We start from the raw sequence: 15,868 nt of genomic DNA on the forward strand, positions 1-15,868 counted from the left end.
TTGAATATGGGCTTGTGATTAATTTTACATGATACATGTAGGCTATAGGTTATATGACATCATGTTTTAAACATATTTCTACATGATAAAATATGCCTGCACTCCATGGCAAGTGTTTTGTAACTAGCACTGCCGTGCCTTGGATTCAGTGACTGAGGGAACTTATTTTAAACTTCGTGCAACAGCGGCGCTCAGGGGTTTTTAGGATAACTGCATGTCCTTTCATGACCTTCAGCACAACAGCATACTGTGAAACACTATAAAGCAGTTGGCATGATCTTTATATTTATATCTGCAGGTTAATCTATTTGAGAGCTATGAAATCAACACAACATTAGAGAAAATAGAATAAAAAAACACATCTGCCACTTATATTTCTACATTTATTTTCATTGCTCAATAGTAACTCAGACAGTACAAAGTCGTTCTCGTATTCCCAGTCCTAGAGCCCAAGAATCCATAAGTCCATTAAACTTTCCATTTTCTCTCATTCAACATTTGCACTGTACATAATTCCACTATAAACTTCAAATTACCCAAAGCACTAAGTGTAATTGATTTAATATAATTACGTTTTCATAATATTTAACACAAAATAATACATTACTAAATTAAATCTTTAAAAATATTGTGTAGAAGCATGACATACATTATGACAATCTTATTAGTACAGGAAAATTAATATTTGAGTGTATAACTTAATCTAATGGCCCAGAAAATCAAAAAGGCAGTTTCCTCTCTATTCTAGTTTTCAAATTTTATATCTTGCTTCATACCTCCCATTTGCATACCTCCATTCTGTCATTACCTTTATACTTAAATGACACAAGGCACACTATAGCTTTACATCCAATCAACCCTCTTAACCTTAGTAGAGAAATGGTACCCATCATTCCATGTTGTTCCATTACACCAAGGCCATTGGGTCTTTTCTGATAAAAAAGCAAAGCAAGCAAAGTTCAACTAGGCATGTACAATTTCACAAATGCGGTTAAACTGCTCACACAAGTGATTGAAATGGATGTCATACCTGTTTGGAAAAAGCATCATTCACAATAAGAGCAAGCACCAGGGAAAGTGGTCAATGTCACATTCGCATAATATGTTATAAAGATAAATCAGCGCTTACAGAATTTGTCATAGTGTACTTTTTTCAGCTGTCATATGAAAAAGCCCAAGCACAATTCCCCATAGGGGAGTTCACATGCTTTTGTAAATGCTCAGTCAAAACCATGGCCTATGCAGCATTATGAAGAAATGAGCACATGCATCAAGCATTTATACTGATCCTCATCAAACAAGAAGCAAAGGCTTTGTGCAATACTCTAGTCTACACAAACACAGGCCTGCAGTCCAACCTCAAGAGATGTTTAGAGAGATAAAGGATGGATAACATCAGAAGGAAAGGGCATGGCAGAGGCCAGATGATATAGCAATTCAAGAGCAAGCGCAATGGGGTGATTTGTACCATCTCTCCACTTGAGGAATTTTCATCTCTTTCATTGCAAGTCTGTCACATTCTTTGTGTATTTCTTTCACTAAGACTCTGATACAACTCGAGAAAATACATGTCTTAGAACATTCTATAACACTTGTACACAAATCTTCAATGACTCTGAGGTCCATTAACTTCTGTTACAATAGGATTCTGTCATATATAGTTTAATTATCCTTCATCATTCCATCCTTGTGGCCCCTTGTACATAATGTCAAAACTTATCATTATTAGATAATAATGCCATTATTTTATTTAGTTGCTCTCACAAATAGTGTCTGTGCAATTCTTTCTATGGGTTAAACATGTTCATTTGGTGTAAAATAAATGAGATGCAAACTGAAGTAGAAACATGAATCAAATGTGCACAGTACATAAATATCTCAACATTCTGAAAAAACTGAATAATACAGTACATATACAGATGTAGACATCTATGATGCTAGAAGTTGCTGCATACTCTATTTTAAAAATAATTGTGTACTTGTCTGGAGTGACTGAAATACTACAATTGTGAACATGCAAAAAAAAATACATCTCTGACAGACTTTTTGTTATATTACTGATGTCGAACGATTCATTTAGCAGAACAGAGCTCAAGCACTCAAGTGCTCTTGCCCAGGGTGATAATTAGTGTCACAGTGGATTCTCAGTAAAGCATTGAGCCAGGCCTCCACACGTTTGGTTGCAGACCCATGCTCGATGTACTGAAGCGGGGTCTGGGTACCCGTAGGTTCTGGCTACTCCCGGACCCTGAGAATCGCACACCAGCAGACAGGGGACTCAGCTCAGGGGCGCTCTTAAACTGCTTGGCTGCCTGGAATTGGGTGTCTTGCCCAGGAGTGAGTTGTGGGATGGGCACTGAATTGGGCATGGGGGCAGTGAATTTGGGGAGAGCAGGCAGGGCTGTTGTCGGGGCAGGAGGAGGTGGCGAGAATGGGGCCGCAGGTCGTGGATAAATGGGAGGTGGGGAAGTGACATCACTGCGCCACATTGGCTCACCGAGAGTTGTGGCAGAGCGAGGGGCAATTACAGTAGGGGTCAGGGATGTTGGTGCAGACATGGGAGTAGGCGTGGAGAAACGTTTGATTTCATACACACGGTTTGCTTTAACAGGGACCTGCTTCGGTGGGTTAAGGAAATTACCTGTCATACCAACACCATTCTGCTGCTGCTGATGAGTTGCAGTGTTTTGAAGGACTCCACCTCCATAACTGAACAAAGAGGAGTTGAGCTGGTATGGCTGCCTGCTCACAAAGTCTAGAGCCTTTATACCCTGTTTGTGCTGGCCAGGCACTGTTTTAACCCCAACTTTAGTAGCATCATTAGCCTTTGTACCACGCTGGGCTACTGGAGGGCAAGAAGGTGACAGCAGTGGGTTATAATTAATGGGTGGTGGGGCTCGGATGTTTGGAGAGTATTTCCAGTGACCTGGGAGGGAGGGTGAGGGTGACGGATCACGAGGCTGCGCTGGAGATTTGGGCTGTTTATCCACCACATATCGGTCCATGCGACTTTGTCTGCGTGCAAACAGCTCTGCACCTTTACCTTGCATCTGGGGCATCTCAGGAGCTGAATGAGCTGGTTTAGGAGCCACTGGTGGTGGCATCTTGTATCTCTGTGCCTGCATGAAGTTACAAGCCTCTGCACCCAGGTTGAGGAAATCCTCCTCAGGGCCAGACTCAAACCCAGCCTCTACACCCGAACGGGACCTGTCATCCAAGTTCTGCACTAGAGACAGTAGTTCAGGGTTATAAGATGGAGCCTTCTTCTCCTCTTGAGCATTGAACATTGGTTTCTTGGTGCCACGGCGACAAGCCTCCTGCAGGATGCCAGTGCGACCAACGGGGACTGAGACACGCTGCTCTCGTGAATTCATCCCATCTGTGGAGTTGGAGAAGAGAGGATCCTGCTGGGCAACTGGTGCATTTGATGTTTCCGGTATAGTGGATGCCACAGAGATGTATGGGTTAAAGGAGACTTTGTGGGCTGGGGAAGATTGCACATTTGGTGCTGCAGGAGCATAGGCATGGGCAGGGGCTGGGGCAGGGGCATTGGGAATACCTGGGACATTTGTGGATGGGGGAGAGAAAGGCTGTGCTGGCACGTGAACCAGTGGAGGTGGCTGATATTGAGCAGAAACCTTGTGGTACGGAGGACTGAGAGGCATTGCCTGTGTTTGGGGTGGAGAGTATGGCTGAGATATACCAGAAGGTGATCTCAAAGATGTTACATGAGAAGATGTTGGAGAAAAAGGGGCAGAGGTGCTGGAATAAGTTGGGGAGTAGAGTGGAGTGTTTGAAGGGGGAGGAGAAAATGGACTTGAAATGATTGAGGATGGAGAGAGCACAGAGGAAGGACCATTGTAGGTGGCCGGTCTGGCAGGGATATACAGTGATGTCGTAGAGATGGCTTTCTTCCCCTCCGAGCCAGCAGGAGAGAAGGGAGCTGGCATAGTTGCCACAGACACAGCTTGAGCCAGTGATCCAGCCTTTTTGTTAGAGCAGGGCCTGAAGACTACTGGAGCAGTTGCTGCTCGATGGCTCACACAGCCAGGGGCAAATGGCCTGGCAGTTCTGTTGTGCACTGAGTTGGCAGCTGACGAGTCTGCTTGCTCTGGTAATACTCCTGCCATTGATGGCATGGGTGTCTGGACTGGAGATGACAACACAACACTTGCACAACTCCTGCTCACCACCAAAGGTTCCCCATTCACCATACTGGTACTATGAGAGAATAGGGGTGTGACTGGAGTAACTGGGGTAAACGTTAGGGTTGAGTCTCCCTGATGCTGTGGCATGGAGAAGGCAGTGGGCGTAACCAGGTTTGACATATGTTTTTCTGCTCTTTTCCTCTGTTGTTCAAAAAGCTGGGCTCCTTTTCCTGAAGTGGCGTTTAGGCCCGGGCTTATCTCTGCTTCTCTGTCAGGCACAATACACGCTGAAGTTCTCCTGTCTAGAACATCCAGGTAACCGCTATCCCAGGTAGGGTCTGGTGCAGCAGAAAAACCATCCTCATCAATCTCAGATTCACTTCCAGGAAACAGGCTTTCGTCTTCAGTTTCTCCCTCTGTGTTACTGTTGCTTTCTCCGTCTACACTGCCAAAGCATGTGAGAGTATACTTCTTGGCGCGCTGCCGTCGCTTTTTGAACATAAGCACACCTTTAGAATGAGGGTTAGGAGCATCTGTCAAGAGTGACGCAATGGTGCGGCACTTGGATCGGGCCTCCTTCACCTGCTTATCTTGTGAACTCTCACCTCTGTGTAGCTCTAAGGAGAGAAAGATAGTGTGTATGTCAATCAGCAAGAAATACTTTAAATTTCTTTACTTGAATAAACAGTATAATTTGTATATTTTGTATATTTGTTAGCATGCCTTGTCTGGTCTATCTAGGGTGTCTTATGACTTTTATATAACAGTACCTTTGGTGATTAATAGGCAACATCAAACATATAAAGTCATCAAACATAAAGTCACAACTTTCATAAATCAAACTGGCATTGTAATAAATTGGAACACAGTTGAGTCAGAATAGCTCTGATATTATAGACATTATAATGCAGTGGGTTAGATGCTGAAATGTCTGGCACCAAAATGCTCATGGTAAATGACTGAGCTCATCCTTCTCTACAAATAGCCCATCAGATTCTAACAGCTTGAGCAAGTAACCCTTTGGGATCCAGGATCTATATTAAATATGATATGTCTATGGGACAGTCTTTTTGCTAATATATTCTCGTTCTAATATGGACGGCCTCAAATCATCTTCAATGTTGGAATAATTATGCCATATTAAATTCAAAATATTCTCATTTATAAGGTCCAAATAAAGACATAAATGTGTTTTTAATTATACAGTAATTATCTGTAGAGACTTTTGATTATGTAGACATTACAAATGACCATTCAACACAAAAAGGTTAACCATTATATATACCTGCTATTGTACAACTGTGCTTAATGAGAAATGGTTGACATATCTAAGCTTTTTTAAGCATTTCAGTTTTCAATAAATGAATACAAGTAAAACAAACTTAACAAAAACACAAAAGCCAAAACTGATCTCAGTAAATCCAAGACACTGTAAATAATACCTTTCTATCACCTTGTCTCACCTTTCTCATTAGTTATAATTTTATCCCCAATTTTGGATCATTTAAACAGAAACCAAGCTCCATCTCTCTAAGCTCTACAGAAGCCCTGAGGTCTTTACCTGCATAGATGTGTCCTTTGTGTTCAACCTCTCCAGGCAATGTGAAGCTCCTCATGTTGTTCAGTGTAAAAACTATGTTCTTAAGCCAGCCTTACTGGCAGGACACACACAAACACACCAGTGGAGCACAGCCAGCAATGGGAGCTCGGCCCACATTGGTGCAAAATCAACCAGTCCGTAGTCTGAGGTCAGGCCTTTTAAAGACCTTTTGTCTAACCGCAAGACCCTGTCAAAGGCCCAGAGAAACCCCATTATGTCATTCAAGCTATTTTGGTCAGTGAAGATAGCTAACGGACATTTCCCACCTGTTTGGGCACACTTCGGTCTCTCTCTGGATAGACCTGCTTAAGCTGAGCGTCATATGGGTCATGATGACATCTCCAACCATACCACAATGACTTAACCCTACTAAATCAATGACTCTAAACCTACTTTGACTCTGAAACAAGTACCGCCGATCAGATATGTTTGAGACTCTTAAGTGTTGAGGCAACATTTGACTTATTATAAAATGTAAAGATAAAAAGGTCAACCTTTTTAATCACCATTTAACAGTTTTGAACAATCAATTTCTGTAATATCTCGTGCTTTTGCAGTTACTTTAGATTTTAACAATTATTAGCCAGTAACTACAGTTATGATACTTACAGTACATTGAAAAAGAAAAGAACCAGTTCCTCCACAAATTTATGCTATTTAATCTTTGTTCACTATCTATTCTGAGAGACAGATATTTCTGATTGGCACATCCACAATATTTTATACCACTCTCTTTTGACCTCCCACCATGCTGTCACAATAACAGGTGTGTGCACGCTTCATCTTCTCTTCTTACCAAGGCTGTCTGAATGCCCTGGCTTATTCTGTATTCACCACTAACAGTGACAGAGAAGAGCAGCTGTCATGGACCCTTATCCTCACTGCATTAATATCTCTAGCCTCAGAGACATACATACAAGAGAATTCACAAACATGAATTCTAGTTTGGAATTCTCAATAGAGATACAGAATTAAACACCAAAACATGTTTATTTAGGCTACACAATCCTAAAAATGTCCCATCAGTCTTGGAAAGCAAAGTGACCTTCAGACTGTCGGCGGGGTGCCATTAGCTGAGGAGAAACCCTTCCCAAAGGTTTCAGAGAGGGGAATTAGCACCCCATCAGCTACAGACACAAGATACTGTATATTGTTTGACTCCAATGAAGTTTCCATTATGTGTTTATCTTACTATAAGAAGAATTGTGAAAAACAGACTCCTAATCCTCATCCCATCATTAACCACATCATTGACACCTGTGTATGCATCTCATATTTAAGGTCAGATTTTTAACCTTTGAGAGGGATGAGCTTTCAAATAACTGAATAGTGACTCAAGTCATATGATACTTAGTAAAAATCAGCACTTGGCTTCAGTAGAAATACATCAAATCTTTAAAAAGAAAGAAAAGAAAAACAGCTACTGAACCAGTCCAGTAGATCTCAGCCAGGGGCCAGAGCCCACTAGGGGCCTTGACAAACTTCCAGAGACTCCCCAAAAGGTCATACAATTATTTTAATTTAGTTATATTAACATTATTATAATAGTAAATATAACATACATATATGTTTCTATATGTGAAGATAATAGAAAGTATTCAGTATCAAATATTGTCTTGGACATAGGGTGGGCATGGAGTCAAAAAGGTTGAGAACCACTGATTTAACCCTTGATGATTAATAATCAGCTTTAACTTTTATCAATCAGTGTAAATCTAGATTTGGCCCGAACCATACTAATTTATATGCTGTCAAATATTGTTTGATACCCATTCATTTAGACAAAGTCCTTAAGAATATCGTTAAAAAGGAAAACTAAAATAATCTAAAGATGTAGAATATTCTGTTTAAAAAGTCCAGATCTTAAAATCATTTTATTAGCAGAGACTGGACCATTTAAATGGAGAGAATGAAATATCACTGACATTGGACAACAACTGGACATGCCTTTCCCAGCATGCAATAGAGGCTTGCAATAGAGCATGCAATAGAGGTATTATAGGCCTGAGTCAAGGGACAAATATAGACTCCAGCCCTCTTCCCCTGCCCTGTTAAACCCTCAGCAGAGTGACATGAGGAACCCCCATCACCGACATTTGTATATGAGCTCAATTACTTATCCCACATCACAAGATATGATTATTTCCAACTGAGACATATCATGTTATTAGGTTGTATGACAAACAATGAAGCAAATGTGTATCCTTAACTAAAAGTTGTCATAACCAATGATCTCACACAATTTCACAAACCTTAAAGGACAAGTTCGGTATTTTACACTTAAAGCCCTGTTTACAGATCGTATCTGATGAAATAGAACGGTTAAGATAAAAATTTGGACACATGCTCCTGTCCCGAGAATTTTAGGTTTATTTCGCTTTTGTGGACCTATTTTGCCAAACGCGTCACACCCGTGATTCTTCCGTTGAGAGCTTGAATAATAGACACTCCAGCCCAGTTGGTGGCGATAATGCACCTTTGCCAATTGCAAGCAAACCACGGGCATTTCATTGAATACACAGAAGAAGCAGAAGAAGAAGCGGCGGAGTAATACCGTAAAGGTGCTGCGGTCTCACAGCACGTCCTATTAAGTCAATGGAGTTGGACAAAAACTACGATAAAACCTGTTGGAATGCATCTTTTTCAGCGATTTTTGAGTGAACATATCAGTGAACACCCCGACCACTCGGTGAGTTTCACGTCTTTGTAAACGAAAGTTTAATGTGTTTTTAGGACGGAATCTTCCAGTGCATATAGACAACCATTGTGGGGGTGGGGGGGGGGAAGCGAAATAAACCTAAAATTCTCGGGACAGCAGCATGTGTCCACATTTTAATCTTAACCGTTCTATTTCATCAGATACGATCTGTAAACAGGGCTTTAAGTGTAAAATACCGAACTTGTCCTTTAAGAACACAAAACACACTTAATTTTAAGACAAACATAACTGAAAGTAATGATAACGTGCAGTACAGTAAGTGAGTTTAACCGCTCTCACTGATTCAGCGAGTTCATTCAGTGAATGTTTCTTCAGACTGATTTATTTTGATCGATTCATTAACATAACTGGCTCATAAGAGTCATTTGGGTCATTGTGAATCGAATTATGGGTCGTGCTCAGTTCAACTTAGACTGCAAACTCACATTCTCAACTCAGTTTTGCAAAACTTCCAGAGATTATTTCATCCTCAAATATGCTCTCTCTATCAACTTTTTTCAGACTGACTTAAAAACTTCTCCCATTCTCCCGAAAATGAATTGTCCACATTAAGTATCATCACACACAAAATATCTTGCAATATGCAGTAAAAATGTGATAAACTGAATTCTGGCTGAATTTGATCAAATATCATTGCATCACACCAGGTCCAGATTTACATTCCTTCTTGACATGGAATATTGATTTACCTCTAGTGAATTTTCCAGAGGTTAAATTTAACACAGTACAGAAATAATTCTGAGCTCATCCTCCATATAAATTCACTCAAAAATAATTTGTTGTACTGACTCCTCAGTTGACATACAGTAATTGAAATTAGTTAATGCAACAGAATAAAAAAAGTCAAATTGTGTTAGGACAAAGTGTTCGTTAAAGAAATTCCACAAGTGACTTAAGTTCAGTCAAAGAGTTATTTTTCTTTGAGTAAATAGCAATTAAATGTATGGTGTATGAAATGAAGATATTCAAGCATAAACTATAGTTCAAAAGTTTGAAAAAAATAGGTTTACGAAATAAATTAATACTTTTATTCAGCAAAGATGCCTTTAATTGATCAAAAGTGACTGTAAAGGCTTTTATTATGATACAAATTTTTCTTCTGAACGTTCTATTCATCTAGCAGTGCTGGGATTTTTGTATCAGTTTCCACAAAAATATCAAGCAACACTGATATCATTGATACATTGAAAAAGTAACATTGATAATCCGAAATTATTTCTAAAGGATCATGTGACAATGAAGACTAATGGTTGCTGAAAATGCAGCTTTGCCATGACAGGAATAAATTAAAATATATTACAAATATAAAATAGTTATTTTAAAATGTAATACAATTTCACAATATTACTGTTTTATTGTATTTGTGATTAAATAAATGCAGCCCTGGTGAGCATAATTCAAAAAAATTTATAAATCTTACTGACCCCAAACTTTTGAACTGTAGTGCGTGTGTGTGTGCGTGTGTGTGTGTGTGTGTGTGCCATTTAAAAAAGATGACTGGTACTCACTAGCTTGCTTGGCCTTGTCCATGTACGTGACAGTGAGTTCTTCATCCACAGGGTTATCCACAGGACCGACCATGGGTACCATCTGTCTGTGAGATGCAAGCATGAGAGCCTCTTTTGCCCTCTCTGGAGAAACAAGTGGAGGTGGGACAGTGGGAGGCTCCTGGAAGCCACTGTCCACTTCAGCAGCTCCTGATGGACTTTGGTCTGAATTCTCAGAGGAATTTTCAGCCTGCTGTGACCATTCAGCCTGCGAGGGCTGGTAGACCACCTCTCTGCGTGCCACCCCAGGCATTACGTGCTGTTGCTGAGTCCCCGTTCCCTCTAGATCAGATACAGGCCAGCTCTGTGTTTGAGGGTACATGCAGACGTCCTGGGCGCTCTCATAGCCACTCATTTCTGAAGTCTCCTCCTCTTGGGGTGAGGCTTGGCCGGGGATCTTGGCAGGAGAGCTACTGGGGCTTCGTCGTTTCTGTCTACGCTGCCTCTCTTGTGCCGCCACATCTGCGTCGCTGTCTGTCTCGCCGTAGTAAGCCTCACTGTCTGGAGGGGACGTAAGCCACTCTAGGCCGCCGGTGGGGGACATGAGCGATGCTCGGTTGACACTGGGCGGTTTAGAGGTAAGTGGAGGAGACAGGGCCCTCAAGGCTGCCCGGTACTCCTTATCAATGCGGGGAGAGGGGGCCCGACCCAGAAGCACCACTGACTGATACACAGCTGGGGCCCTGAATGGAAAGCAAAGTGATTATTTTGAATATGAATTCAATAGTATGACTCTCAACTCCTCATGATAATCATATCTTACACCAACCTTTTGATTCGCAGATGGAGGGTTCCTCTGCCACTATCAATCAGATTCATAGCCTCAGCATGAGATAGTGTTCCACAGGACACATCATTGATTGACACCAGCTCATCAGTCTCTCTGAGCCCAGCCCTGCAGGCCTTACTGCGCTTCCTCACCTTTAACAGCAGGGGGAGACAGAGTCAGCACAAACATTCTGTTGATGAGTTTCAGGAAGATAAATAAGTATGTAGACTAGAGGGAGACCGCACTGGGTAGGGTTGTAAGTAACACTTTTTGCTTCAGCATCTATAACTCACTGAATTGTTCAACTTAAGTGCTCAAACTTTTATAAAAAGTACCCACATTTGTTTACTACAAAACTAAAGGCACTCATTCAAACCTCTGCAAGAATATCACAGCTCTTATAAGTTGATGTAAAATACATGGTGTGCCTTTGTTACAATCTACCCCACTACTGAGGATACTGTAACACACACTGGGGTAAATTGTAACAATTAGACTAAAGAAGCAAAAACAGCAGACAGACCATGTAATATGCTTCAAAACCAGGTTGATTGAAACAATCCAAAAGAACAATCAAAGACTGACCACAGCTCAAATCCACTTGTTTGACTGTGTGTGAGCATGCGTGTAAATTAGACTACTGGAACAAACTTCCTTATGCTTAATGAACATTCGACTCCAGTGTGCCTGTGTAATGAACACGAAGGTCTAACAAAAAACACTCAATGTGTGTTTGAATTTGTGTGTCGGTGTGTGAATACTCTCAGAATCACAATGGTTACAAATTAATGTTGTTGACCCTGGAGTGCAGGTTTGGTGGGCCCAGAGACTGCATATGGCACATTTTACTCAAACTTCTTTTGGCTTTGAGTTGCCAAATGGCTCTATACAGATAATACCACAAAAGCTTTCATTGTCTGAGGTCAGTTCCCTCTTTTTAAACACAGGCAAGCACACCTGTATCTGTCTTTCGTTTCCACTGTCTAGTTATTCTGTAAAATTATTAAAAAGAAACTGTACTTAGTTGTATGTAAGGGGATTGTTGTAACACTTTTTAAAGATGTGTTACAACCCACCCCAACCCTGTCATTGTTTAGCTAGAAATATTAGCATAGGCTAATGGTGAAATTAGCAGGTTAAAAATACATCACATTTTGCCTGAGAAACTACAATTTAATCTAATATAAGTCAAATGTATCTGCAAAAGTTTAATGTTTTGTTCCGACTGAACTTTCATTGAAACTTTTCCCGAAAAGTTTTCTGATGATCGCGAACACTTCATGCCTGTTCTCGCTTCAGGCTGGCACAGTGCAGTGACTATTACACGAGAGCAAATGTATATGAATCCACGTCCATGAATAATATATAGGCTATATATCTTTTTTCAATAATGACTTTTTTAACAAATATTTCGAATCAGTGAATGTGAATTGTTGACTTCAGAGCACTGACTCGTTATTTCCATTTACTGAACTTTAAATCCTGACAAAGCTTTTGGCAAAATGGAGGAAATTGAATAATATAGCCTAGCCTAGGCCTGTCGTTCAGACCGCTATGATTGTTTTGGACGCATTTTTAAACGTGAGTGTGACTCACTCACAACTTAAGCCCAATTTATACTTCTGCGTCGGACCTACGCCGCAGCCTCTACGCTGTAGGCAACGCCTTGGTTTTAATTTATACTTCTGCGTCGTTGTCCGCGTTGACGAGCAATTGCTCATGCAGAGGGACCATGTGAAACCCGAGGGAGGGGTTCTAGCAGACCAATCACAGCGCTTGCGTCCGCGTAGAATTGACGCATTGTTAAATATTTGGAGAGGTGCGCGTCAGGGTACATGCTAAACACAGCCTACGACGTAGCTACGGCGTAAGTTCGACGCAGAAGTATAAATTGGGCTTTAACCAGGCCTGCTCATGTAACCCGCAAAATGTATCACTGAAAGAATCTTTTTGATAGGCTTCTATGTTTCTGTTCCAAGTTACTTTTGTTTTTTCTTCTTTTGCATAAAATACTGCACAGCCTATCTATTTAAAGAATTCTAAAAATATATATAGGCTACCGAAATTAAGAATTGTGTATTAAGAATTGTTCCGAATTTAGCCAAAAAATCATCTTTTTTGGGGCCGATTCGACATGTTGAATTGACGTCGGGCCGTCGGTGAGAGATACGAGTCAGTACACGAGAATAATAGCAAAACAGCGAGCAAAGAAGTCAAAACGGAACAGATAGAAGGCTGTTCTAATGTTAAGTCATCTTACCTGAGTGTTACTTGGCGAATATTTCAATATTATCGTGAGCGGAGTGGAATAAATAAAATGTTTAGCAGGATTGATATTCAAAACGGTAAACATGTACTGCTTTGTATATGGTTTGTGTATCTGCAGCGTCGGTTTCCCTTTTTGAATGACGAATATAGATTAATATATCTTCAGAAATAGACAGTTGTCTCATTTAGCCTACACGCATGCGCAGAACACGCATTCTAGCTGACAAGTTGGCTGTAATTCTCTCGGTGTGTTCAAGTGCAGCTTTCTTTCCCCAACACGATCGAGGCGACAACACAGTCGGTTTTCATCAGCGCTAGTTCTTTGGCGTCGGTTTGGTGTTGCTGGCAGTTTGCCCATCTTCAAATACCCCATCCTTGAGTGTAGGGCCTTCCTGAGGTCATCTGTCAAATATAAGAGCGCTTTTCTAACACTCACTTCATCAACACGCACCAAGCTAAAGGCCAGCAACATTCCTGTCTTTGTCTCTTGCTTCTAAAGTTTTGATGAGTTGAGGGGATATGTTTTCACCAACCTAAAGCAAATATGTATTTTCCCCTACAAAGTCATAAAGGGCTTAACAGCTCGGAGCATCTCAGACTATTAGTCTTATATAATGGCTAATTTTAAAAACAGCTTTTTGTATCTGCAAGTTGTGGACAAAAATAAATGCATGATGCTATGAAGACCATTAAAAACTACAAACACAATGTTAATTTAGCTTTTATGTGAAAACTGGTAACACAAACTTGTAATTGGAAGACAATAGATGAAAGCCAGGCCTGTTCACCTTCTTTTTATTGCCGATCAAATGGTCTGCGAATGCAGGTTGGGGGAACAACATGTGCAGCTGGTGCCAGGGCAGCTGTTGACTCTTGGCAGACCTGATCCAGGGCATGTCATGAATTCACCATATGTTCCCTACATAGCCTAAATAAAGTGCTCAACTATTGTAAAGAGTCAGTTGTCACTCAGCCTCAGTTCAGCTTAAAACTCAATGAGTGCATGTTTATGAGAAGTGGACTTAGTACTAATATAGTAAATGAAGTGGATGTGTACAATAAAGGATTGCAAAGCATTGGAAGTATGACTGAATTTACATTACGAGTTCCTATGAGGACACCCTGTACATCTTCAGTCATTTTCAAAACATTGCCAGAGGATTTTGCTAGCCGAGCAAGTGTCACCGAGGTCGTTCTAGATGCCAGGATTAAAAGAAGCAATCAGAGATCCGGGTGGATCAGAATAGCTCAATTAAAAGTAGAGATGGTCATGGAAAAAAAGGCCACACCGCAAATGGAAACAAGATGAAAGTCTACAGAAGTGACCTTGAAATGAATGCCGAGGGGAAACTCCCTGGTGCTGGACGGACATTTATTTCCAAGCAAAAATATATTTCTCTAAATAAAAAAGTCAGGGCCATCGCTCTGTGACGGATATCTTTTCCCTTGGAACATGGAAAGAGTAGACTAGACAGTCTCTGCCACCACTCACCGATCCAAAATAGCCCTTAGATCAGGGAAAATGCATTGCACACAGTTGTCACTTAACAAATGGGGCATACTGTGCTTATAAGTAGACACTGTGGCTGTAATTCTACTCAGTCCTGAAATAACATCCTCATTTATACAGAACTGTGTGAGAATGCTTCTTTGAAAGATCTGGATTCCAGAGGAAGCCAAACAAAAGCTGTCAATTAGATAAGAGTGAAGAGATGCACTGTGAAGCCTAGCAGGTTTATCTATGGACCAGGAATGCTTACAGCGCACTGCCAAATAGCTCACGAACAGCATTTATCAACAGATAAAATAAGTGCTCTCTAGCATGTAGTTGCAATATGATGTGACAGTGTTATCTTATTTATGTTTGCCCATTTGTCAGTGCTATATCTATCTTAATTACATTTAAGTTTTTAATATAAATATGCAATGAGTATTTCTTTTAAAGGGTCCCAAAAAGATTGTTCTAATCGAGTTCATACATATGACAAACATATCCTCACACATGTGCATGACCCACATGAGTTTTCATCAGAAAATGTCCTTATTTAATACTTGAATCTTGTAGGCTTATCAAGTGTTATAGATATTCCTCATTCCTCACTCTGACCAGGGCTAAATGTCATAGACGTTGATCAATTCAATTTATATATTAAAATATATACATTTTGATATAAAATTAAATATGTGATCTTTCAATGTGACAATGTGATTTTACTTTTTATTATGTGCAGTATTTTTTTAAACAGGTTAATAGACCCTTCATTTAAATGAGACCCACGATTCAGCTAAACCAGGTATAGCCTATCGAACTGTCCCCTTACCTTTGCCACTTGGAGGGGATTCTGGTGCTCAGCTCCTCCTTGTAATCGGAAACCCCACGGAGCACCTCCTGAGAGGGTCACCACTACCTCCTCTGCAACCATTTTTCTTACGTTGTTCCTTTGTCTCTTTTAATGTTTCTTGGTTTCTATCAATAGTCTCGTGACTCTCGTCCCATCCCTGGATGTTCAGTCCTCCTCCGTGGCCCGGACTGCCAGCCGAGCTTCTGTCAGTCCTGAGAGGTGAGCGCAGATACACATGGCCATGAGCATGTGAAGTGTGGGGAGAGCAAAAAGGGGGCGTGAGGAAGCAAGAACAGCTCTATCTCTCTTCATTGGAATGCTGGGTCAGGGGGTGGGGGTGCGTGGTCTAGATCCAGGACCTCCTTCCTTCATCCTGCTGGCCACACTTGTCCTGTCAATCTACAGTCACATCCAAAGGATGCTGATAGACCCTCTAAAAATAAATACCCCAGCAGTCCCACTGAGCTTTATCCGT

At 40.9% G+C, this 15,868-nt stretch overlaps 1 protein-coding gene across 1 annotated transcript; it reads right to left on the minus strand.

The window, feature by feature from the left end:
- Window positions 1-363: 363 nt before the first annotated feature.
- synpo2lb (synaptopodin 2-like b) lies at window positions 364-15,670 on the minus strand. The gene is made up of 4 exons (XM_082151746.1): window positions 15,373-15,670; window positions 10,784-10,935; window positions 9,976-10,697; window positions 364-4,765 (listed from the first exon to the last, which is right to left on the minus strand). Exons 1-4 carry the CDS (start codon window positions 15,472-15,474, stop codon window positions 2,145-2,147), a joined length of 3,597 nt encoding a protein of 1,198 aa, XP_082007872.1. The 5' UTR covers window positions 15,475-15,670; the 3' UTR covers window positions 364-2,144.
- Window positions 15,671-15,868: the final 198 nt, after the last annotated feature.

The sequence above is a fragment of the Leuciscus leuciscus genome (assembly GCF_965113295.1).
Source record: "Leuciscus leuciscus genome assembly, chromosome: 21".
Lineage (NCBI taxonomy): Eukaryota > Metazoa > Chordata > Actinopteri > Cypriniformes > Leuciscidae > Leuciscus > Leuciscus leuciscus.